Here is a 24347-nt window from a genome sequence, read left to right as displayed (position 1 = left end):
TATGTCTCCATTTCTCTCTCCTTCCACTGCATCTGCTCTGGATCCCCCCCCCACACACACACACAAAAACGAAAAAACACACAAAAATCCTTGCCTATAAGTACAGTAGTCAAAACCTTCCTGGTCATTTTCTCCTCTGATAGGATTTGTATTTTCATTTCCATTCAAGCTGTAACTGTGCCATTTTCCTCCCAAGCCCTCCTCTCACTCCAGCCCTATTTAGCTGTGAAATTCACAGTTTAGATTTCCCATGTGGGCTTGGGTGACTTTTTGAATTTTGTTTTCTGGCAAATAGCTCTTCCTTTAAAGCAATGGGTAATCTAGGCCCATTTAATGAATTATTTATTTTCTGCCTTCTCTAGGCCTTTATAGAAACCTGATGGGGATCTATCCAAATATGATTCTTTTTATAATTTAATATTCCTCCTCTTCGTTTATAGAGTGATAAGTGTCTATTAACATTTGTTAATTTAAGAATAAAGTCATCTTCGGCGCCTGGGTGGCTTAGTCGTTAAGTGTCTGCCTTCAGCTCAGGTCATGATCCCAGGGTCCTGGGATTGAGACCCAAATTGGGCTCCCTGCTCAGTGGGGAGCCTGCTTCTCTACTCCCTCTGCCTGCTGCTCCGCCTGCTTATTCTCTCTCTCTCTCTCTCTCTCTCTCTCTGTCAAATAAATAAATAAAATCTTTAAAAAAAAAAAAAGGAAGAAAGTCATCTTTTTAGAAATAGCAGGTTTGTCTGTTTTGAATTTGATAGCCCACTTATTTTTTTCTAAAAATGTTCTGACAATCCAAAAGAAAGAAGGTCTTAGGAAAGAATATGAGTGTGTTTTAGCTTAATAATTTATTTTAGAAAATTCTTTTTTTTTCTTTAAGATTTTTATTTATTTGAGAGAGGGAGAGAAAGAGCATGAACTGAGGGAGAGGCAGATGGAGAGAGAGAGGCAAACTCCCCACTGATCAGGGAGCCTGATGCGGGGCTTGTACCCAGGACCCTGGGATCATGACCTGAGCCAAAGGCAGACTCTTTAAAGATTTTATTTATTTGACAGAGACAGCCAGCAAGAGAGGGAACATAAGCAGGGGGAGTGGGATAGGAAGAAGCAGGCTCCTAGCAGAGGAGCCTGATGTGGGGATCGATCCCAGAATGCTGGGATCACGCCCTGAGCCGAAGGCAGACGCTTAACGACTGCGCCACCCAGGCACCCCAACAAAGGCGGACTCTTAACCTACTGAACCACCCAGGCGCCCCTAGGAAATTCTTTATACTCATTCTCGTGCGGTGTGTGTGTGTGTTTGTGTGTGTGTTTTGTATTATAGCAAACCATCCCTTCGTCTTCTTTCCCCTAAGAAAAAACTTATAAAATTCAAAATAACCCTAAGGGAGAACCGTAATTATAGTCTGGATATTAACTGCTATATTATTATGTCTTAACTCCCTTATCTGCACCTTGGTTCTCTCTAGTATGTTAATGTTACTTCTGGTACAACCTTTGAAATATTTATTATAAGCATTTAAATTTGGCTTTTCTGGAATGTTAGTGTTTGATTTTTTTTTTTTTTCAAACTGTTAAACTGAGATATGGAAATGTTCAGTCTCTGAAAACTGTAGCTAAGCATACTCAAATGATTTCCTTTTCCCACCTTTCCCAGTAGTGATTCAGATGTATATAAAGATCAATTATCAGTCTTGCCAAATGAACAAGACCTGGTGAGAGAAGAAGCCCAGAAAATGAGTAGCCTTCTACCAACTATGTGGCTTGGAGCTCAGAATGGCTGGTAGGTGCCAACTCTTAATATTAGAGTATCTTTGGTTTTTTACTTTTGCTTTTGGAATCAGAAGATAAATAAGTAAAATGTGCTGCATAGGCATACAACAAAAAGTGCATATTAAAGCAGAGAACGATATGTACATACAGATTTTGAGATGATGTTCTAATTCCTCATAAACTGGACTTGCATTGTTTATGAATGGTAAATCATGTAATTCTTTGTCACAGGATGTTCCCTTTATGTGATATTCTGGGAAGAAGAGGTAAATGAAACTTGAAAATCTGGGTGATCCAGAAATAGAAGATCCTGAGCAGCACAGAGACAGAATTATGGATGCACAGAAGGTTTACGTAGGCTGGAGTGCGTTCAGGAAATACCAGCGATTAAACTAATCGATTTGGCTGGGAGAAGGCCCAATTCCGTTCCGAATGTAATTGCGAAACGTACTAGGGAAACCAGGAGAGATCCCAGTCTGAAAGCTTAGGAGATGATAACTAGCAGTACGTAGTTTGTTCACATTCTAGTAGGAGGAGGAGTCTCAGAAAATTGTGCTTCTCCACAGGTTAAGCAAGGTCACTAGTGCATCATTTCCGTAGGAGTCTTAATACTACAAAATGGAGCGTCGGCCAGCTTTTTCTTTGAAGGATCAGATAAGAAATCTGTTAGGCTTTGTGGCCATGTAATCTCTGTAGCAGCTTCCCAGCTCTGGTGCGGCGGTGCAGAAGCAGCCATTGCACCGACAGTACGGAAGTGGCGGAGTGCGGCTGTGCTCCTGCAGCGCTCCATGGATGCTCAAGGGTGAATTCCATACAGCTCCCAGACGTCATAAAGTACTCTTGATTTTTTTCCCAACCATTTAAAAATGTGAAGACCAATTTTATCGCGCACTCTATACAAAGGCAGATGGAGGGCTAGATTTGGCCTGCGGGCCATAGCTTGCCCCTCTTTGATGTAAACAAGTCTGTCGTTAGAAAGTTCAGTGTAGTAGAAGAGTAAGGTTGTTTTTTAATTTTAGCCAAGGATCCTGAAGTGTATGGGAACCTGAAACGAACTGACCATGCATTATTCTAGTTCTGACTTTTCATCCTTCTGTGTTTCTGTTTGCTTAAGCAGCTTATTTCTTTGCGTTAGACTCTCGTTGTGATTTCCTAAGATTTTTGTGTTACTCTTCTTTCCTCCTAAGGGAACTTTGTGGTCATTAATTAGATGTAAGCAACGACTTGATGTTCTCTGTGCCTTACCAGTCTTGATTTTGTTCTTGCAGTTTGTATGTGCATTCATCTGTAGCCCAGTGGAGGAAATGTCTCCATTCTATTAAACTTAAAGATTCGATTCTCAGTATTGTGTAAGTTTTATTTTAGACATTCTTCCTTTTAAAAATACATGTTTTGGTAAAATTATCTTTTAAGACTATTAAAGCTAACATGTGCTTCATAATTAAGTCAATATCCAGATTCCCCCCCCCCCCTTTATGAAATCAGAGAAGCTGGGTGAGATTGAAACTCTTACTACAGAGTAAAATAGTTAAGTAAAGCTTTAAGTCAAACTTACCAGGTTGATTCCTCACCATATGCGAGTTCTGTAGAACTCTCAGGGAGAGAACCAATTAATACCTATTAATTTATGTTTGTTTCAGGGTACTCTTTAGACTTGGTGAGCGTGTTGACTGGGGCATTGATTCACTAGTCCTTTTCTATATGTCGCTATCAAAAACTCCAAAGTCTACAGAGCTGACTGTTAGTTCCACCCAAGGCATCTGTCTCTGGTCTGCGGCCCTTCTGCGGTGAGAGAAGCTTGGGGCCAGAGAGCGAAACAAGGGAGTCAGCACACAGGCTGTTTATTTACTGCAGCTGACATTGTCATAGCAAGACTTTCTCAATGAAGACTGTATTTTGGGGCGCTTGGCTGCCTCAGTATAGAGTATGTGACTCTTGATGTTGGGGTTGTTGAGTCTGAGCCCCACTTTGGGCGTAGAGATGACTTGGAAAAAAAAAGTGTATTCTTTAGGTTCTGGTGTAAGCTTCTTGTCTCTCACGGATTGGCCTTCTGAGAGCCTCTGAACTAGTTCAGTAGCATGTGGTCCCTCCCGCATTCCCAGATGGAGAGTTCTGAAATCGCTTTTCCTGTTTGCAGACACGTGAAAGGAATTGTGTTAGTGGCCCTGGCTGATGGCACCCTTGCAATCTTTCACAGAGGAGTTGGTGAGTTGTTATGAATATATAATGTACCAGATTTGTTGCTTTGCAAAAGCATTTTCTAGCAGATTGCCTGTGTTTTAAAAATGATACTTAATAAGAGAAAGAATAAGGGTTTAAACTGAACTCTAACAGTGTGTGACTTCAGTAGATATGTGAGTGCACATAGTTTATCATTTAGGTACCCTGACATAATGTGATATGGAGGCACTTGGTTCTCATTCCTACACTTCAGTTAGGAGAAATTTAGTGGGAGGGAAGGTTTTCTTTTTTGTTGTTTTTCAGTATTTTTAAAATAATTTGCATCCACTTATATTTGGAAAGTTTTTAAAGTTTTTAATTAGATATGGTTTAATCATTTTCACGTCTTGTTACTTCTGTTCTTCGTCTTTAAAACCGATGTATCGGGGTGCCTGGGTGGCTCAGTCGTTAAGCGTCTGCCTTTGGCTCAGGACGTGATCCTAGGGTCCTGGGATCGAGCCCCGCGTCGGGCTCCCGGGAGCCTTTTTCTTCCTCTCCCACTCCCCCTGCTTGTGTTCCCTCTCTCACTGGCTGTCTCTCTCCCTGTCAAATAAATAAATAAAATCTTTTAAAAAACAAAACAAAAAACAAAAACCGATGTATCTATCATCTGCAGACAGGAGGGGTGGTGGAGGTCCAAAGAGCTACCTTGAGTTGTAAGGGAACTAGGGAAGCCAGCATGTGACACTTCCTAACTTCTTGGTACATGTATCAGCCAAAAATGGTCATTCATTTCCTACCTGTTAGATTGCTAGAGCAGGAAAATATTCCATAAGAATAGATACACTGAATTCGGATTTTAGCAAGGCTTCTAAGTCTCATATCTTTTTGGGCTTGGAAAAATAAAGGGTAGATGATGATTAGGTGTCTTTGTAACTGACTGGTACCCAGAGATTGCTGGTTAATGACTCCATAGCATCAGAGAGTGAGGGGGCTCTTGTTCAGACCCTCTGTAGACTTTATCTGAGCTTAATCCTAACAGCATCTTACGAAGAAGGTTCTGTTGTCATCCTCATTTTATAGACGAGGAAACTGGAGGCACAGAGGCTTTGTGGTCAGTCAGCTAATAAGTACGAAAGCCTAGAAAAAATGTGGTAATAAATGTTTTGGCAAGCTGAATCCAAAATTATGTTGACAGAACAGACAAAAGACATATAATAAGTATAAATGTAAAGTTCTGCATCAGGGTTCGGAAGAACAAAAAGGGGGCAACATGTCTGAAAAATGAGAAATACCTAAAGGGTGACCCCCAACTTAATACAAGTTACTGAACCTTCAGCCTCCTAGAAGTCTGTGTCCAGAGCGGGGCTCGTGATAATCCTGCTCCACTCTGGTAGCTAGGCAGCATGTTAAACACAGACAGAGTGGAATTAGGATGAAGGGTCTGTACACATCCCAAGAGTGCTTCATTTTAAGAGGAGAAAACATAGGGCAGTAACAAAGAAATGGGACTGAATTCTTCTGTGTCCATTGCGCAAAGCTACAGGGTGATGGGCGATGACATTCAAGGATGAACTAGTTAGGCGTGGGGAGTATTTTTCAGACAGTTACAGCTTTTGGAAAACGGAACAGCTGCTTTGTGAGGCAGTATGTTTTCTTTCACTGAAATTGTTCAAGCAGAGTCTACAAAGCAAGCTTTCAGCAGCTGATTCTCATGTGTATTTCTGCCATCACTAAAACGATTGTGTGTTTAATTCCTGAAGTGTTGGCATTGTGTTGTACTTAACATCCACAGGGTACATCAAAGTGCAAGTGAGAGACAGATATTATCCAGAAAATAATGCTAAATCCATTCTGATTCTTAACCTGTTATTATAAACAATAACCTAAGGCTGATTTATCGCAGCACTGCGAGTGAGTGTGGAGATCCAGGCACTGGCTGGCTCATTGGACCAGATGCCCTCTGAGATCTCTTTCCTCAGCCGTGCAGTAGACAGGAGAGAATTCAGTCTCTGCAAAGAAAAGATAAACTGACTGTGTTATTTAAAAGTGCATCACCGATAAATTTATTTATGTACCCGAATAGAATGTTTCTTATGTTAAAATTGAGTAAAAGGTGGCGTGCATTGACTAATAATTTACTTCTTATTTTAAAGATGGGCAGTGGGATTTGTCAAACTATCACCTGTTAGACCTTGGACGGCCTCACCATTCCATCCGGTGCATGACTGTGGTACATGACAAAGTCTGGTGTGGCTATAGGAACAAAATCTATGTGGTTCAGCCAAAGGCTATGAAGATAGAGGTAAGTTAATGTATGCTTTCTGTGTATTTAGCTTCTTTAGAAACTGTTTTCTGAATCTGTGTGTTTTAGGGCACATCAGTGATGGATTGGATGACAGCTTTTTTTTTTTTTTTTTTTAAGATTTTTTATTTTACTTATTTGAGAGAGAGAGATAGCAGGAGCTGGGGGGAGGAGCAGAGGGAGAGAAAGAAGCAGACTCCCCACCGAGCAGGAAGCCCAATGCGGGCTCAATCCCCAGGACCCTGGGATCATGACCTGAGCCAAAGGCAGACGCTTAACCGACTGAGCCACCCAGATGTCCCTGGATGACAGCTTTCTGTTACTTCACCTCTCTTGCCACTTTTGACTGTGGTGGGAACTGTTGTTGTTGTTGTTTGTTGTTGTTGTTGTTTTTAAGGAAGGAGGATTCACACATGAATGTTTAAATGTGTGTCTGAATATCCATAGGTGCAATATAGGTATTATTTGGATACTTGGTTCTTTTTTTTTTTTTTTTTTTTTAAAGATTTTATTTATTTATTTGAAAGAGAGAGAGACAGCCAGCGAGAGAGGGAACACAAGCAGGGGGAGTGGGAGAGGAAGAAGCAGGCTCATAGCGGAGGAGCCTGACGTGGGGCTCGATCCCATAACGCCGGGATCACGCCCTGAGCCGAAGGCAGACGCTTAACCGCTGTACCACCCAGGCGCCCCAGGGTACTTGGTTCTTGATATGTTTAATTATGTGTGGGTTGTTTGGGACGAGGTTTCCTTCGGCTCTGTCACTACATGTGGACCCAGGCAAACCCAGACCTGTGTCATAGACTGAGCAGTAAGATTGCAATGGCAACTTGTAAAAATAAAAACCTTTTAGCATCGCTCTCTTAAAAGTTTTGCCACAATATATAAATTCATTCTAATTATTTAAGAAAAAGAAAAAGGGCAGGAAAATTTTAAGGTAAAAGTCCTTATCCCTTTGTTCCAAATCCCATTTGGTTCCTAGAAGTCCCAAAGTTAATCATTTGGTGGGATCCCCCGCCCCCAATCTGGTTCCCACATGCAGATACACACACACAGAACAAGGTAGGTTCCTTTTTGTTTAATTTTAAATAGGCTCTTACCTCATGCATTGCGCTGCAGCAGTAGAGCATCCTGAGATCAAATTCAGTCTTTTGTTGAACACCGTTACAGAGTCTGGATATGCCAGAATCCCCTTGGTAAGTTGATAGCCTGCACAGTGCCGAAATCTAGCATTCTTAAGTTGTTTGTTCTTTGTCTTGTTTTGCAGTCCGGGATAAAGCATTTGTGTATGTAAAAGTAATCCTGTTTAGTAAATTGCGTTTAGGCTCCTCTTTTAATATACGGTCTGCCAAATTGTGCAGATCAGCACAGTTTTTAAACATGAACTCCTACTTAATCAAAGTAACATTGTGATCAAACAATCTTTCCTAGAAATCATTTGACGCACATCCCAGGAAGGAGAGCCAGGTGCGGCAGCTTGCATGGGTGGGTGACGGTGTGTGGGTCTCCATTCGTTTGGATTCCACACTTCGTCTCTATCATGCACACACTTACCAGCACCTACAGGATGTGGACATTGAGCCTTATGTAAGCAAAATGCTAGGTAAGCTTCCAAAGCGTTCTATCTATGTCAGTTGAAGAAAATGTTTTATTTTTAAATGGTCTCAAATGCTAGGTAGAACGAATGAGTGAGTTGCCTTAGGACTAGTGAGCTCTTATCACTGAAAGTGTCAGGCAGATCCTCCATGTAGCCTGTGGTTCTTGACAGAGACTTGAGATCATTTTTGACTCCTCTCTTATTCCCCCACACTTAATCCATCACTGGGAGCTGTCAAGTCTGTCTCCAAAAATATCTTAAATCGGTTACTTCTTTATCTCTACCATTATCCCTGTAGACCAGGCCACCATCCTTACCCCCCTGGATAACTGTGAGCCTCTTAACCGGTCTCTGTGTTTCCACTCCAGTCTGTCCTCTGCATAGTAACCAGTGTGCCAGTACCACCATGACAACTTATGTAACACCAGCCACTTTTAGAATAGTCCTGCCTTTAGGTGAGGTGACGTAGTTTGTGACAACACCAGAAGAACTGGTGCAGGGGCCTGGGCCACTTTCCGCACTCACTGTAGTCTGCTCACACGGACCTGAGCTCACCAAGCTCCTTCCCATTTCAGGCCCCTCACATGTGTTACCACCTCTGCCGGAGAAGTTCTTCTTGGTCCCTTTTTACTTGGCTTTCAGGCTGTAGCTTACGTGTCACATGGAGAACAGACCTTGCCTGATCTGATTTGATTTAGTCCTCTCTTGCTCTCTCTTCATGGGCTTATCATTATTGGGGTTGCACCAGTACTATTTGATTCTTGTTTGTTGTCTCTCTTCCCCCAAAGACCAGAAGCCCCACAAAGGGCAGGGACCATCTCTGGCTTGTTCCCTGCTATATCCTTAACACCTAATCTATCACTCTGAGTTATTAGGAATGTCATAAACGCAAACTAATTTCAGGAATATACTTTTTTCAAAAGATTTTATTTACTTATTTTAGAGAGAGTGTGCACAAGCGGGGAGGGGTTAGAGGGAGAGGGAGAAGGAGAAAGAATCTGATGCAGACTCTGCACTGAGCATGAAGCCCAATGGAGGGCTTGATCCCAGGACTGCAAGATCATGACGTCAGCCGAAATCAAGAGTCCGACGCTTAACCAACTGGCCACCCAGGCACCCCAATTTCAGGAATATACTTTGACCATAGGTTAAAGATCTCTAGCTTAGACTGAATGGTAGTTAAGGCTCCTTCTAACTTCTGACACTCTGTGTGATCATATTCTCAGTTCTTTTTTTTTTTTTCTTTTTTTTTTTAAAGATTTTATTTATTTATTTGACAGAGATAGAGACAGCCAGCGAGAGAGGGAACACAAGCAGGGGGAGTGGGAAAGGAAGAAGCAGGCTCATAGTGGAGGAGCCTGATGTGGGGCTCGATCCCACAACGCCGGGACCACACCCTGAGCCGAAGGCAGACGCTTAACCGCTGTGCCACCCAGGCGCCCCGATATTCTCAGTTCTTATAAGTAGAACTTGTCTAAATCGCTATTTGTCTTAAATGTATGATTATTTGTTTGAGAATTTTCCTTTCAAGTCTCAGAAAATAAAATCAGTTGTAAAAATTCCCTTCAAGTAAAAAAGTGCATCCATTCTCCCTAAATTATATGCCTATGATATCCTAAAATTTCTAAACTGCTCTAGAATCAAAATATGTAAACAAGGAAAGATTGTGAGTTTTATTAAAGATTGTTTTTATGCAAAGAAATTTAAGGCAAAGCAGAACTCTCTTAGCTTATAAAAACAAAGGCCAATTGATTTTCCAATCTAGCGAACTCTGTTTTTGTTGTTTTTTGTTTTGTTTTGGGTTTAGTTTGGTTTGGCAGCTTCCTAATTAAATCTCGTGTCATACCTCCTGATCAACAGTATTTTCTTCCTGAATGACAATAGAATGTCAGCCACTTGTAGAATTTTCTTCTTCCATTAACCATGAGTTATCAGATAGGTGATAAAGCGCAATGAAAGTTTGCTTCGATGTGCACCTTCAGGAACCATCCAGCTAGCTCTGGTCACATGTCCTCTCTCGTGTTAATCCAGCCACTCTCAGGGACTTGGAACCTAAAACGTCATCTGCTCTAGTTTCTCAATAAATTTTCCCCCCCTGTACAGGTACCGGAAAACTGGGCTTCTCCTTTGTGAGGATCACAGCTCTTATGGTGTCTTGCAATCGTTTGTGGGTGGGGACAGGAAACGGTGTCATTATCTCCATCCCATTGACAGAAAGTAAGTATATTTTTAGCTGACCGTCACAGTGCAGACAGGAGAGTTGCAGGGTGTAGTTGTGTCCAGAATTCAGGCAAAAGGAGTGATTTTGGTCTTGGCAAATCTGTGGTAATCAGGAAATCAAGCTGATGACGAAGACCTAACTGTTGTTCCTTCATTGGTTCTACAAAACTTATAAACCGTTGTAGCAAATTAACAGTGTCCATATGTTAGGACCAACATTTATAACTAAAAATGTTCTACTGTGAGAGGCTCCTCTTCTCAATTCAGGATCACAGTCCTATTTCATTATTTAAATAAAGGCTAAAGTCTGGCTTTCTTCCAATGTTAGTACATCAATATCCGGAAACAGGGCCTAGAATCTTCATATCACTCTGGCAGTTGCTATAGAATGTTCCACTTAGCTTATTTGAGGTTTTGAAAATATTGTGGGAAAAGTTTCTTAGGTCAGCAAGGACTTTTTGCTGGAGACAAGCCATCTCTCCTCTATGTGAAAAGGATGTGAACAAAATGTACATTGCATGTTTTTTATATTATGTTTCATTGTTATTTTTGTGAACAAAATGTACATTGTATGTTTTTCATATTATGTTCCATTACATTGATTATTCATCAAATGAGCATTTTTGTGTTATAGAATTCATGGGCTGGGTAGGGATGGTTTGAAAACAAGTGCCATAAGTCTAGAAAACAAGTTGATAACTAAATAAAATAATTCTGAGAAATTGCCCTCCCTACCTTTCTTTAGGGAGAAAGGGGGACACTTGGAAGGTGGTCTGTCTGGAGCCTTTGAAGTACCTGAGTTCTTTTTGTGCAGTTATTTATAAATCTACATGAGTTCATGTCACTTTATAAAAGAGAGTTCCATTTTAGCATAGCTATTTGAACTAGGTTTCTTAAAGAAAAGAGGGAAATACTCTCATTTAGGAAATGTCCCTGTTAAGTTCTTATTCTCTGAAGTTGCTTTATAATTAAGCAAAGCAAAATCACAGTAAATCAAATTGTCCTTTTTGAGCAGAGAGATTCTACAGAGGCTTTGGTAAGAACTTGCCATGTTCCTTGGTATTATACCAAATTGGAGTTTGTTAAAGTAGTGAGGAGCTTGGAGCGCCAAGCTGGCAGATAGAAGAGAAGCTGCGAGAGTGGAGGCTCATGGTAGTGCTCGTCCCCCTGCCATGCACCTCTCCATGTCCCTTTCCTCCTCTCTCACTGTAGCCGTAATCCTCCACCAGGGACGCTTACTGGGGCTGAGGGGTAAGTGCAGATCCTGAACCCAGCTCTTCTTCCTGGCTTCTGATGGCCACTGGGAGGCTGTCCTCCAGCTCTAGATGCCCTCTTGAATGTTCCTAAATGCCATCCACTCACAGTCACTGCATCGCAGCAGGTGTTCTGTTGGTTTTGTTTGTTAATGTTTGTTACGTGGCCACCCAACTGCTCAGCGGCTTAGTGTGTTTATCATCTTTTGTTGCAGCTGAACTTTCTTCCAGACTTGTTTTCCTTCCAGTAAAAACACGACACATCTCTTAAAACTGTCATTAATCTCCATTGTTGACTCTTATTACCGACCATATTTCTTTCATTCACTTACTGGCCCATGGAACGGGGATGTTTTGTGAGTCTGGTTGCTGTAAAATCATGCAGCAAGCCGTCAGTCTGGTGTAAATAAAAGCTACTCTCTTGGAGTGGCTGCATCCTTTTAAACACAGCTTTTTACCACCCCCTCCAGGGAGATATTCTTACCGCAGGGGAGAAAAATCAGAAGATAAAACGATGAAATTTTTATTGAACAAATATACCCATTTACTTTAAACTGTGTAACTGGTTAGTCTTCTAAAATGGGGATTTAAAAATAAATAAATAAAAATAAAACAGACATAACCTAAGATTCAAATCTGGTTTTTCTAAAACTAAGTTTGTTTTTGTTTTTGTTTTTTTGATTAATAGACGTGTTTAAAAAGTAAGTGTAGTTATTGCTAGACTGGCAAAATCCCCTACTCCATTTACTGAGGTACTTAAAAATAACTAGCATGCTATGTTACCTTTTTTTCCCAGCTTTGTCTTGAGTTGGCGTTGCTGCCCTTGTTTTTATCTCAACTGGCTGTAGCTTTTAGATAATATCATAAGGATTAACCAGTAACATCCTGCATCATTACTATTTCCAGGGGGAAAATATTTGGTCTTTGGTTTTTCTGTTGCAGCAAATAAAACCTCAGGAGCACCGGGAAATCGTCCTGGAAGTGTAATCCGTGTGTATGGTGATGAAAACAGCGATAAAGTGACTCCGGGGACATTTATACCCTATTGTTCAATGGCACACGCACAGCTTTGCTTCCATGGGCACCGGGATGCTGTGAAATTCTTTGTGGCAGTCCCAGGTGAGCTAGATTATTCTGTCAAGAGGTTGCATATTATTGTCTCTCCTCTATCCCTTGTTTCTACTACCTAGTTTAATGCTAAGAACTGGAATTACAAATAATTCCAGTATAATATATGAAAAGTTATAACAGAGGTATGGATAAAGCACTATAGGGATATTTGAATGAAATTGTTTTGGAATCTCTCCTCTCTCCCCAAAAATAAAACTTGTCGATTTTTATTTAAGAGACCTGCTCGCTTTTGAAAAGCAGTGGTACTATTTTGTCACCGCGGAATATAGCAGAAGTGGTGTGGGCTAATAAAGCAGATGGCTAGAAGGAAGCCCCAGTCGTCAAGACTGGGTACAGGAGGAGAAGGAGAGCGTGCTCTGGTGCCTGTCTCTGTTGTGGCAAAGGGCGGCCGACTAGGAGTCCCCGCCTCGCCACTTGCCTGGTTATCTTGAGCAAGTCACTTCACCTCTGAGACTCGTCCTCATTTCCTAAGTGGACATGACTAACCTCCGCTTTGCTGACCTCATTTGTTGTGAAAATTAATAAAAGTGCTTTGGAACTATAAAGCACCGTCTAGATGAACGGTGGCAGTGGTGCCGTCCAGGGGGAAATGGTCTGTCCGTGAAGAATACTAAACTGATGGGACTGACCGTCTGCAAGCAGGACGCACATTTGGAATTCTTTTCCCCCATAAGATGCAAGTTCTGGAGCTCTACACAGTTCAGCTCTGACTTCACCACACCAACCATGTGACATTGGACATGATAGTGTCTCAGTGTATTAGGGTTCTTCAGAGAAGCAGAACCGATAGGGTGTGAGAGAGAACGAGAGGTTGATTTAATTTAAGGAATTGGCTCATGTGATTCTGGGGCTGACAGGTCTGAAATCTGCAGGGAGTCTGGCAGGCTGGAGACCCAGACGAGTTGATGTTGCAGCTGGAGTCCAAAGGCAGTCTAGAGGCAGAATTCCTTCTTCCTCGGGGGACCTGTCTTTTTCTCTGAAGGCCTTTAGCTGATTGGATGAGGCTCACCCACATTATAGAGAATAATATCTGTTTTACTCACGTCCACTGACCTTCACAGCAATAGCTAGACTGGAGTTTGGCCACATATCTGTGCACCATAGCCTAGTCGAGTTGACACATAAAATTAACCGTTGTCCTCATTTTCCTGAGGGTGTTCCAAAGATCACATGATTCAGTGTACGTAGTGTAGGGCTGGCACATGGTACCCTAACCAGTTACTCAGTATTCTTAACAACATGGTAATGAGCTTCCTGAAACATAACACCTTGTATATTTACATAGTCATTTCCTTAGGATAAATTGCTAAAAATGGAATTGCTGATAGTAGTATCTTTCTGCTTTTGTGAAAAGAGGGTCCTAGAATCCCTTCTGAGTCTCCTTCATATTTCTCTAGTCCCCTTTCCTTCCCCCTTTCCTCTCCATCTGCTATCACAGTTCTGAAGTTGACAAGTATTCCTGCCCATGTTTTTATAGTTTTACATTTGAACAGATCTGTAAACAATGTGTAGTCTTTTTTTGTGTCTTTGGACTTAAATGTTATGTTCCATAAATATTTGCTTCTCGTTTTTTTGAAATTTCTTAATGTTTATACATAAAAATCTAGTTCATTTACCAATGGCATATTAAAGGTTTCTCTCCCATTTCATGCTCAAGGATTCTACCTTAGAACTTAAATTTAGGATAAGTGGCACATTTACTAATAATTTTATTTGCATAATCTAAATTATAAACAAGATGTACTTTTCTTAAAATATGAGAGGAATACCATGGTTTTGAAATACATTTCAGCATTAATTATGAATATCCAAACTCATAGGGCTTACGTTGAAGAACTTTATGTCTTACACAAATCCACATGTACCCTTTCCTTTGTCCCTCAGGTCAAAAGATGTAGATCATAATAGTCTGAAGCAGGCAGCGAAGACCAGCCTGGCCATACACAGATCTCATAATGGGTTTTGGACCCATTCCTGCTTTGGTACAAAATGGCTCTACTTAGATTTTCAAATATCTTTATATAGATATTTTCTGATCATGTAGAGACTTCTAGCATCCCCAGGACTTTGGTTATATCAGAATATATTTACCTTTTTGCTCAACTTTCTGAAAATATTCAGAGAAAATGAGTCTTCCCCACCCCAGTCTTTGATAATTAACATCCACTTCTGTTCTTGCACAAATAGGTCAAGTCGTCAGCTCACAAAGTGGCAGTAGTGGCACAGATCTAACAGGTGACAAGGCAGGGCCATCTACACAGGAGCCTGGCAGCCAAACACCCTTGAAGTCTATGCTCGTCATCAGTGGAGGAGAGGGCTACATTGACTTCCGAATGGGTAAGTCATGGGTTCTGGGAGCTCGATCTCCACTGTGTTCTGTAACTTGGATTTTCACTCATAGTGAACAAGAAACTACTCTCATAAGTGATTTCTGAGAGGTTTTCTTTGAATTAATTACTTGAAAAAGGACTTTATATTTCCCTTTTTCCTTATTTTTTTTTTGTTTTTAAGTTTCTTTTCATACCACAGTGTATTTTTTTGAAGGAGCATTCGAAAATAGCAGATTTTGCGGTGTCTGGCTGGCTCAGAAGAGTGCCACTCTTGATCTTGGGGTTGTGGGTTCGAGCTGCCCACCCCATGGTAAAAACCTGCATTATCTGCAAATAAAATTTGATGAAAAAATAAGACTCTTGTTGACATGTATCACCCACCATTAAAAAAAACAAAAAACAGGGTTGGGTCATATATGAATGTGCATGTTAAGAGCATAATATAAGGAGTCAGAAGGCCTTGGGCAAATCATTCAGCCTCTCAGAAGCCCAGTTTCCTCACCTGCAAAAGGGAGAAATAAAAATACTTCATAAAGTGATATTTGTATCAAAATGGATTTTATTTGTTCTTTTTCTCACCTTACAAACATTATTGCTAGGTGCCTGTCAGTCTTAAGCCTGAGATACAGACACAGGTCAGACAGAGCCCACCTCCAGCAGATTATGGGTGACTGCAGAGATAGAAATGTGGTAATAGAGAAGTGTTACAGGTGCCCCGGGTGGGGGTCGGTTGGGGGCACAGAGTCAACACATGGTGCTTGAGCTGACAGAGCTCCGTGTAGTGGTAGTCTAAAGAATTGGGTTAGGGAATGAGCAGGGTGAGGATTGCTGGGGATTGGCATTCCAGGGTAAGAGAATAGCTTGACCAAAGGCTTAGAAATGTTAAAACCACCTTAATTGAAGAAAAACTATTCTTAAATGGCTGGAGGATGGAGCAGAGGCAAGTGCACATTTGACCAGAGATAAATCTAGAAAGGGGGGTTGGGGCTGGATTATGGAAGACCTTTGTATACCAAATTAAGGAGTTTTGTGCTTCTATATTTTTATGTATGTATGTATGTATGTATGTATTTCCTTCCTTCCCTTTCTCGGATTCCAGTATAGTTAACATATAGTGCATTAGTTTCAGGTGTAAGATATAGCGATTCAGCAATTCCACACATCAGCCAGTGCTCATCACAGAGGTGTAGTCCTTAATCCCCATCTCCTATTTCCCTATCCCCCCACCCACCTCCTCCTTGGTAGCCATCATTTAGTTCTCTGTAGTTAATGCACTTCTATCTTTAAAGCTAAGGAAAACTATTAGAGGACTTTAAATGGAAGAGCAATGTGAATAGAATTGTGTGGAAGATGGGTTGGAGGTATAAGACTAGACATAGGGAAATGAGGTAGGAAAAAATGAAAAACTGAGTGGGGCATTAACAGTAGGACTAGATAAAGCAGCATGATAGGCAATTAGTAACCAATAGGATGTGGGGAAAGGTGGGGTGATCCATTTATTCAGAGATAAAGACCGTCAGAACAGAAGAAGCAGATCTGGAGGGAGAGAGAGAGGAATTTGATGTTGGGCATCACCTTGACCTTGAAGAGCATGGGAGCTGGGAGTTATCTAGGTGGAAGATGGCCACTGGGCTTTGGGTTATAAGGATTTTATATCTCAGAAGGGAGGGATTTGGGGGCTGTTGGCATGCAGTGGTACTAAAAACTACAAGGGTTGATGAGCTTACCCAAGGAGATTGTGTAGGAGCTAAAAGAAGAGGTTCTGGGGTCGAACCCTGTGTTGTTATTCCATTAAAAGAACCATTAGAGCTTATGAAGGGATCTGAGAAGGAATGGCCTGAGGGAGACCAAGAAAACAGAGAAAGTTGGAAAGTGTAGTGCTTTGTAAACTGTAAAGCACTGTGCTATAAACTTACTTGCTGTAAATAAAGGGATTCTTTGGAAGTGCCTAAAATCACAATGATTCAAAAAGTTCCTAAACATAAGGTTTTAGAGAATGTAATGTAGATCAGTGACGTATACTCAGTTATAAATTTTGTAAGAAAGTAGTAGAAAATTTAGGGCCATGTAAAGGGCAGTGGGCCACATAAAATTAGTATAAACCAGATTATCTGACGGAAAAGACTTAACACATTTTTAAGGGGGGATGTTAATGTGAAGTTTAGGAATTGATTGATTCTGTTGATGTCCGCAGGAATGAAGTTACTTCAGAATGTTTTAAATAATTGACTATTGGTGCAGAATACCTTGATAGAAACAGACTCCATTTGGCTGGAGTGATTAGGGCAGCTTTTCCTTGGAGTGCATCATGGCAGTTGGGACCATACTAAGGAGTATGTTAATAAACTCTCTCTGGTTTTTCCATGTCCACTAGAAATTGCTTCCATTGTGGATCCTGAAAATAACATAAAAATTGCTTAACCAGGTTTGTCAATATCTCTAGTTAATCCAGCCTTAAAAGCAGACTTGTCTTAAAGCATAGGTTGATTTTAATAGTAAATATGTTTTTTTTAAATCGAATTTGATCTTTTTTTTGTTCCATTTCCTGTAATAGTTTAATGATAAAAAATTGATGCCAATAATCCTGTGTTTTTGTTTTCGTTTTTTTTAGTTCTAGTGTAGTTAACATACAGTGTTGTGTTAGTTTCAGGTGTATGTTATAGTGACTCAGCACTTGCATACGTCATCCATGCTCCTCACGACATGTGTGCTCTTAATCCCCTTCACCTGTTTACCACCGGTCTTCTAGTTTTAGGGGTTTAATTAAGTAGGATGTAGAGCCCTAGGAAATGTTGATTCTAAACAGTAGAACCTTCAAAACAAAACAGCTCAAATACTAACAGCCTTTGATCTCTGACGAACTAATTTTGTACAAACTAATTTTGTCATTGTTGTAATTCTTTATTTTTTTAAAATTATTATTTATTTATTTTGGTGGGGAGGGGCAGAGGGAGAGAGAGAATCTTAAGCAGGCTCCATGCCCAGCACAGAGCCCAGTGTGGGGCTCGATCTCACCGCCCTCAGATCATGACCTGAACTGAAATCAAGAGTCAGACACTTAACTGAGCCACTCAGGCACCCCTCATTGTAATTTTTTAAATTTTAAAAACCAAACTCAATGTTTTACATTCCTAGGTTTTGTCTTCAGTCTTTGAGAGCATGCTGCACTGCACAGTTTGACATTGCTGTGAAAGGGCCACTAGGAGGTGGGCTAAGGAGAATTTGGCCTACAGAGAAAAGTGTCAGCTTTTTTTTTTTTTTTAAATAATCAGTAGGTTTAGTAATTGATTAGATGCAAATGACAATGACAAGGAATTTAATAAACTAGACAAAGAAGAAAATGTGCAGATAAGATTTCACAAATAACTAAATCTTAAAATATATAAAGGAAAAACTAATGAAATATTCATGTTTTAATATGCCTAACAAATAGAAACAAAGAATATAGAGATTAAGAAAATATGATAAGGAAAAACTAAGTGTTAAGTGACTACACACAAACAGTATCTAAAACTGCTGAATTCGCTTTGTAAAGAATCTTGTCACAAAGCAAGTCTCAATAAATGTTGAAGAATTACAGAGTAGATACTCTTTTCACAGGGAAATTAATCTCTAAATCATATATTTTTTAGGGTATATTCATTTTTAAAAATTAACACATAACGTATTATTTGTTTCAGGGGTACAGGTCAGTGATTCATCAGTCTTATATAATACCCAGTGCTCATTACATCACATTCCCTCTAAATCATATATTTTTTAGGGTATATTCATTTTTAAAAATTAACACATAACGTATTATTTGTTTCAGGGGTACAGGTCAGTGATTCATCAGTCTTATATAATACCCAGTGCTCATTACATCACATACCCTCTAAATCATATATTTTTTAGGGTATATTCATTTTTAAAAATTAACACATAACGTGTTATTTGTTTCAGGGGTACAGGTCAGTGATTCATCAGTCTTATATAATACCCAGTGCTCATTACATCACATTCCCTCCCCAATGTCCATCACCCAGTTCTGCCATGCCCCCACCCCCGCCCCTCCAGCAACCCTCAGTTTGTTACCTAAGGTTAAGAGTCTCTTATGGTTTGTCTCCCTCTCTGGTTTTGTCTTGTTTCATTTTCTCCTCTCTTCCCCTATGATCCTCTGCCTTGTTTCTTAAATTCCACATGTGAATGAGATCATATGATAATTGTCTTTCTCTGAATGACTTATCTTGCTTAGCATAATACCCTCTAGTTCCATAAACATTGTGGCAAATGGCAAGTTTTTTTGATGGCTGAGTAGTATTCCATTGTGTGTGTGTGTGTGTGTGTGTGTGTGTGTGTGTGTGTGTGTATACCACATCTTCTTTATCCATTTATCTGTTGATGGATGTCTGCGCTCTTTCCATAGTTCGGCTATTGTGGACATTGCTGCTGTGAACATTGGGGTGCAGGTGCCCCTTCTGATCACCCATTTGTATCTTTGGGGTAAATACCCAGTAGTGCAATTGCTGGGTTGTAGGGTAGCTCTATTTTCAACTTTTTGAGGAACCTCCATACTGTTTTCCAGCGTGGCTGCACCAGTTTGATTCCCACCAACAGTGTGGGAGGTTCTCCTTTCTCCGCATCCTCAACAACATCTGTCGTTTCCTGAGTTCATTTTAGCCATTCTGACTGGTGTGAGGCGGCATCTCATTGTGGTTTTGATTTGTATTTCCCTGATGCCTAGTGATATGAGAACTTTTTTCATGTGTCTGTTGAAAAGTGCCAACTTAAGGTTTTTTCTCTGCCACTGTTTCTAGTTGACACTACCAATGTTTTCTTTTGCCTGGCTGAAATTCAGGTGAGACATTCGGCAAAACTAGCAGATCAGAGGTGCATGTTTGCCTCTTGGTATATACATGTAAGTATGTAGGATTCTGCTAAAGAACCCGTCCCACGAGACCAGTTGTCACTGAGTTGTGTCAGAATAACCCTGTTCTGCAGCAGCAAAACCAGGGATGCACCTTGTAGAGATGAGTGTGGTTTGCTTGCTTGGCCTTGGAGAGCGGTGTCTTTGATCAGGACCTCATTTATCCAGTTGACCCAGCTATTTCTAGGAGAACCTGTAGCCTGTCTATGGCTTTGGCCTCATTTCTTCATCTCCAGCATACACCATTAATTCGTAATCTATCCTAAACTTGAAAGTCGTGGGACGAAGAAACTCAGTAAAGGGGGGCCTGGCTCGTTTAGTCAGTGGAGCATGTGACTTTTGATCTTGGGGTGGTGAGCTTGAGCCCCATGTTGGGTGTAGAGATTACTTAAAAATAAAATCTTAAAAAACAAAAAACTCAGTGTATTGAGAGAAAATCTGCCATCTCCTAGTGCTGCAGGGAGACAGTTTCTGTTTCCACGTGCCTGTACTGGTTATCTCTGATTGGAGAGCTTTACTGTCACTGACAACAAACGAGTTGTTTGGGTTTAGCTAGTTTGTGGGTGCGTGGGCTCTATCCACACTTTCACATATATGGGCCTATCTGGTCTCACTTCTCAGTTTGACATAAATGAGAGAAGACTGTCCATTTGGAAGAACACAGGGTCAGACAGCTTTGCCTTCTTAGCTTTTCATTTCTGTTATCTCAGTACACAGACATATCGGGGTGAGTTTCTAAGGTCGTACAGTGAGCTCGCTTTTATAAATGTAGGCTGAAGTTGGGCAAGTGAAGGTTCTGTTTCATGGGATTTTCTTGTACTGTGTTTTGGAAATGGAAGTCGGCTGAGCTTTGTGCCTACAGTTTGCAGACTAAGCCTGAGCATTATTTCTGCTGTACGTCGGCCTGCGTAGTCCACGCTCAGCCTAACCTGAGTTCCTGTTATCATCCCCCAGGTGATGAAGGTGGAGAATCAGAACTTCTTGGAGAGGATCTTCCACTTGAACCTTCTGTCGCCAAAGCAGAAAGGAGTCACCTGATCGTGTGGCAAGTGCTGTACGGCAGTGAGTGAGCACATAGGAAACAGGTGGAGACGGGGAAGCTGTCTCTTCTGCATGGTTTAGTTTCCCTTTGCCCTCTTATTTCATGCTCTCTGTGTGAAAGAAGTTTCACCACATACTGTGTGAGCATTTTCCCTGGTAACTCTGCATTACAGGACCTGTCCCACCGTAACAGTACAGGAGCTGCTGGGTCACCGCACCAGCATTCCGGGCAAGTTCAGTATGTCATGAACAAATCAAAGAAGGTTTCCTCCCTGCAAACTGGTGAACTATAGAAAGCAATCTAGATGTGGTTCACTCTGCCACAGTTCATGTCACTCACTTTGTTTGATGGGGTCACTTTTTAGCTGTCACTAATAATGGAATTAATGGGAACACTTGATAAGTGAAGTTGTACCATTAAGTACAATACTAAAGTTTTCCCCAATGTATTCTAAAATTCACACAAACTAGGATCAGGTGGATTATCAGGATTTCTCTAAATGTCCCAGGGGGCTAAAAGCTAACTGTAAATGACTTTCACTTTCAAATCTGACAAATCTTGTTTATATGGTATATACAACCTTGTTTTCATCAGATTCGGGGGGGTTTTATATTAAAGAAATTAAGACTACACTATTTAAATAAAAGTTTCCTGTTTCTGACTTATTAGAGCTCTAAAGTTTATGAGGCCTGCTCTGAATATTCTGATTATTGTTATTTTTCGAGACTAGTCTTACTCATTTTCATACTGACGTGTCTGAAAGATGTATTATTTATAAGGCTCAGAAGATCACTTCAACAATGGGAGGAATTTTTTTTTTTTTTTAAGGAAATTGTGTTTTGGGTTCCTGTATCAATGAATGGTGGTGGTTGGTTGAGGTTTTTTTTCCATGTAAAAGATTCACTTGTTTACCAATTGTTCTTAGACTGCTCTTAACCAGTGAGTAAGAGTAAAGCTGCAGTGGAGATAGAGCGGCCTGTGAACCGAGTAAGGGATTCGGCAAGCAACAGTATTTCCTCTGTTCTGTGTAAATTACAGAGTAGCTAGCACTTGATATTTTGTATGTAGATGACACCTTTAAGCTTTTGTGCTCTTTTGAGATTGAAATGCCATCTTCAAAGAGGAAAACTACGACGGGGAAGAAGACAAAGCCAAGATACCATAAAGTAAAACCTGTGACATGTTCATCTTCTTGCACGTTACACCCCCCACCCACCGTTTAAAAAACCAAGTCTGGGTTTTACTGATTTTCTTGTTTCATAAGTTTTCAAAACCATTATGCTGCAGTTTTCCCCTCTCCAGCTTCTTGAAAATGTGTGATTTACATTTCTTTAAGCAAAACTAAATATAAATTTAAGTGTTATTTTAAAAATCTTAGCCTGTTGAATAAAGGCCCCCAGTTATCAGAAGAAAAAGTAAGCAAACACAGGCCTCAGACTGTGTAAGTGTTCTTAAGTGCCAGGGATTTGTTCTTTCTGAATGTCATGCAGACGTAGTTGTAAAAAGTATGCCACTGTCCTTCAAGCGTCTACAGGATTAAGCTAGATTATAAATACGTGGGATTTAATGAGCTGGAGGAGGCCTTTGGATCCATTTGGCCACGTGTGTCCATAAGCACATGTGTACACAGTAAAGTCGTGGCCACTTTAGACGGCCAGGAGGAAAAACTCCTTTGGTAGAAGCTGTACTAAAAGGGTAATTTTTTGCTTGAGCCACTCAGTCACTTTTTTTCAAGGCATCAAAATTTAGGCCACTTATCCATAGCTTAGAAGCTATGTTTTTAATTTAAATGTGAGCCATTTTTGGCAATACCTTAAAAAAAAAAAAAAAACCCACATCGTTAAACATTTTTGGGGAATGTTGTATAAATTCACAAAAAGGAGACACCAAAGTGTTTGGGAATATTAGTCCCAAGAAGTAAGCATCCCAGAGTCAGACCCCATTTGCTGTTCAGTCTCTTACGTGTTTGTGTGACCAACTGTAATTTAGGAAATCAAAAGTTAAAGATGAAAAATGCAAACATGTTACAATGGTTCTGATTGCTCTTTTTAAACTTACTGGCTTTAACGTAAGGAATATAGAGGTGTAGCTATTTTATCTAAAGCTGTCAGATTATCTGTCACCCTGTTAATTAACTTCAGGGACTAGAGAGAGTACAGAAATGCCTGTACAAGTTGTTTTAAGGGCTTGTCCTTATATTTGTAATTTCATTTAAATATTTTCCGCAGATTGCTTTGCTTCCACCTTTTCCCCAATAATAGGCTTATATTCTTGTAACGTTCACTTTGGTCAAGGTGGTAACTTTCACTTCGGTAACCAAAATGTAAGCTTCTTGCAAGCAGCAAAGTGGTTGGTATACTGCCTGTAGCTACCAGCTCAAGGATAGAGAAGAGTCTTGAATATCTTGGGTTGGTCTCTCCATGTAAAAAAATACAGATTGCCCCTGGTTGGAAGAAATAAGGGATACCTGAGAATTTTCTCATTTTGTTATGCTTGGGTTGTGTGTGTGTAAGATTGAACCGTGTGAAATTGCCGGTGCTCGACCATTGCTGATCTACAGAAATGTCAGTATCCTGTCCTGTACACCAACCTGACACTTAGTATGAAACGCAGGTTGAAATCCCCGTGAGGCAAAGGGAGAATATTCTGGAAGAACACCGTTTTGAGAGTGTTTTTCTCCAACCTGTGTGGATCTAAATTTTTAAAATAGGAACGAATATCTTAATAGATGCAGCTTGTTGAGAGTGTAAAACATTTTGAGCACAAAGTATGCAGCACATAACTTTTCAAATTAAGTGTGTTTGCATAGAAAAGATTAAAATACATTCTCTCAGTTGCTGTATTGTTCATTTCTTGTAAAGGTCTAACTACGTTTGAGAATAGACCCTTTAACATAGGCTGCCTTAGTAACAAAACAAAGCAAAACAGTTGTCTCATAATATTAACTGTCCTGAAGAATGTGCGTCTCTCTTGCAAATGCTGTGGAACTGAATATTTATTTCCTTGTGAGTATTATGATCGTTACCAAAGGACTCAAGCAGATTTAGGGCTCTTCTTAACTGATCATGTTGAGAAAGGGACTCATTAGCCCCAGTTTATAACATGGGAAGAGAAGAGAAGAGAGAAATGTGGAAATCATAAATGCTTTTCTAACAGGGTTATGCTATTTTGTAACACTAAATGTCTTTTTCTTTCTCTTAAAAAATTTTTTATTATTTTGTCGTACATTTCTCAATATATTTGAATATATTTTAACCATTTTATGTTCTGAATTTGTTTTTTGTCCTAGACATTTTATCCAGACTTTTACTGGCCTCTATAATCTGAAAATTGGGTTCTAGAGTGTCCCACTTGTTGTCTCTTAGAGGCTGAGGCTTCATTTCTATGAGCAAAAAGCTCATTTAGCAATGTAGTTATTTCAGTATTTATTTCTATTATGGAACCCCTGGGGTTCGGAATGTAACTTTGTACATGAAAATATATAAATATGTATATGAAACATGTATGAGGTCCAGTGTATTTTGTTTTGGTTTTGCCTTTCCTAGGGGTCTGAACTTGGTTTTTATTCAACAGTCTAATAATCTCTTCTCCCATCAAACGTGGCAGCATTTCTGAGGGCAAAGGACCGTCGCCATTTGG

General features: G+C 40.3%; 1 protein-coding gene across 8 annotated transcripts in view; it reads left to right on the top strand.

Moving 5' to 3' along the window:
* Positions 1-24211, top strand: part of SPAG9 (sperm associated antigen 9) — a 135222-nt gene extending 111011 nt beyond the window's left edge. For 4 of the 8 annotated variants that reach the window (XM_045773092.2, XM_045773087.2, XM_087854508.1 and 1 more), the window contains 10 exons: positions 1652-1777; positions 3036-3116; positions 3905-3972; positions 6084-6232; positions 7661-7832; positions 9930-10043; positions 11259-11297; positions 12242-12418; positions 14618-14767; positions 20621-24211. In XM_045773092.2, the coding sequence (XP_045629048.1) occupies positions 1652-1777; positions 3036-3116; positions 3905-3972; positions 6084-6232; positions 7661-7832; positions 9930-10043; positions 11259-11297; positions 12242-12418; positions 14618-14767; positions 20621-20736 (1192 nt within the window). In that variant the 3' untranslated portion in view covers positions 20737-24211. The remainder of the gene's footprint in view (positions 1-1651; positions 1778-3035; positions 3117-3904; positions 3973-6083; positions 6233-7660; positions 7833-9929; positions 10044-11258; positions 11298-12241; positions 12419-14617; positions 14768-20620) is intronic. The other 4 variants (XM_045773094.2, XM_045773090.2, XM_045773098.2 and 1 more) reach the window with 2 other exon arrangements.
* The last annotated feature ends 136 nt before the right edge of the window (positions 24212-24347 follow it).

Source organism: Ursus americanus, chromosome 23 (genome assembly GCF_024610735.1).
Source record: "Ursus americanus isolate L20-20 chromosome 23, mUrsAme1.1.p, whole genome shotgun sequence".
NCBI classification, from domain to species: domain Eukaryota; kingdom Metazoa; phylum Chordata; class Mammalia; order Carnivora; family Ursidae; genus Ursus; species Ursus americanus.
The sequence above is the reverse complement of the archived record's forward strand: the minus strand, read 5'-3'. Positions and strand labels throughout refer to the sequence as shown.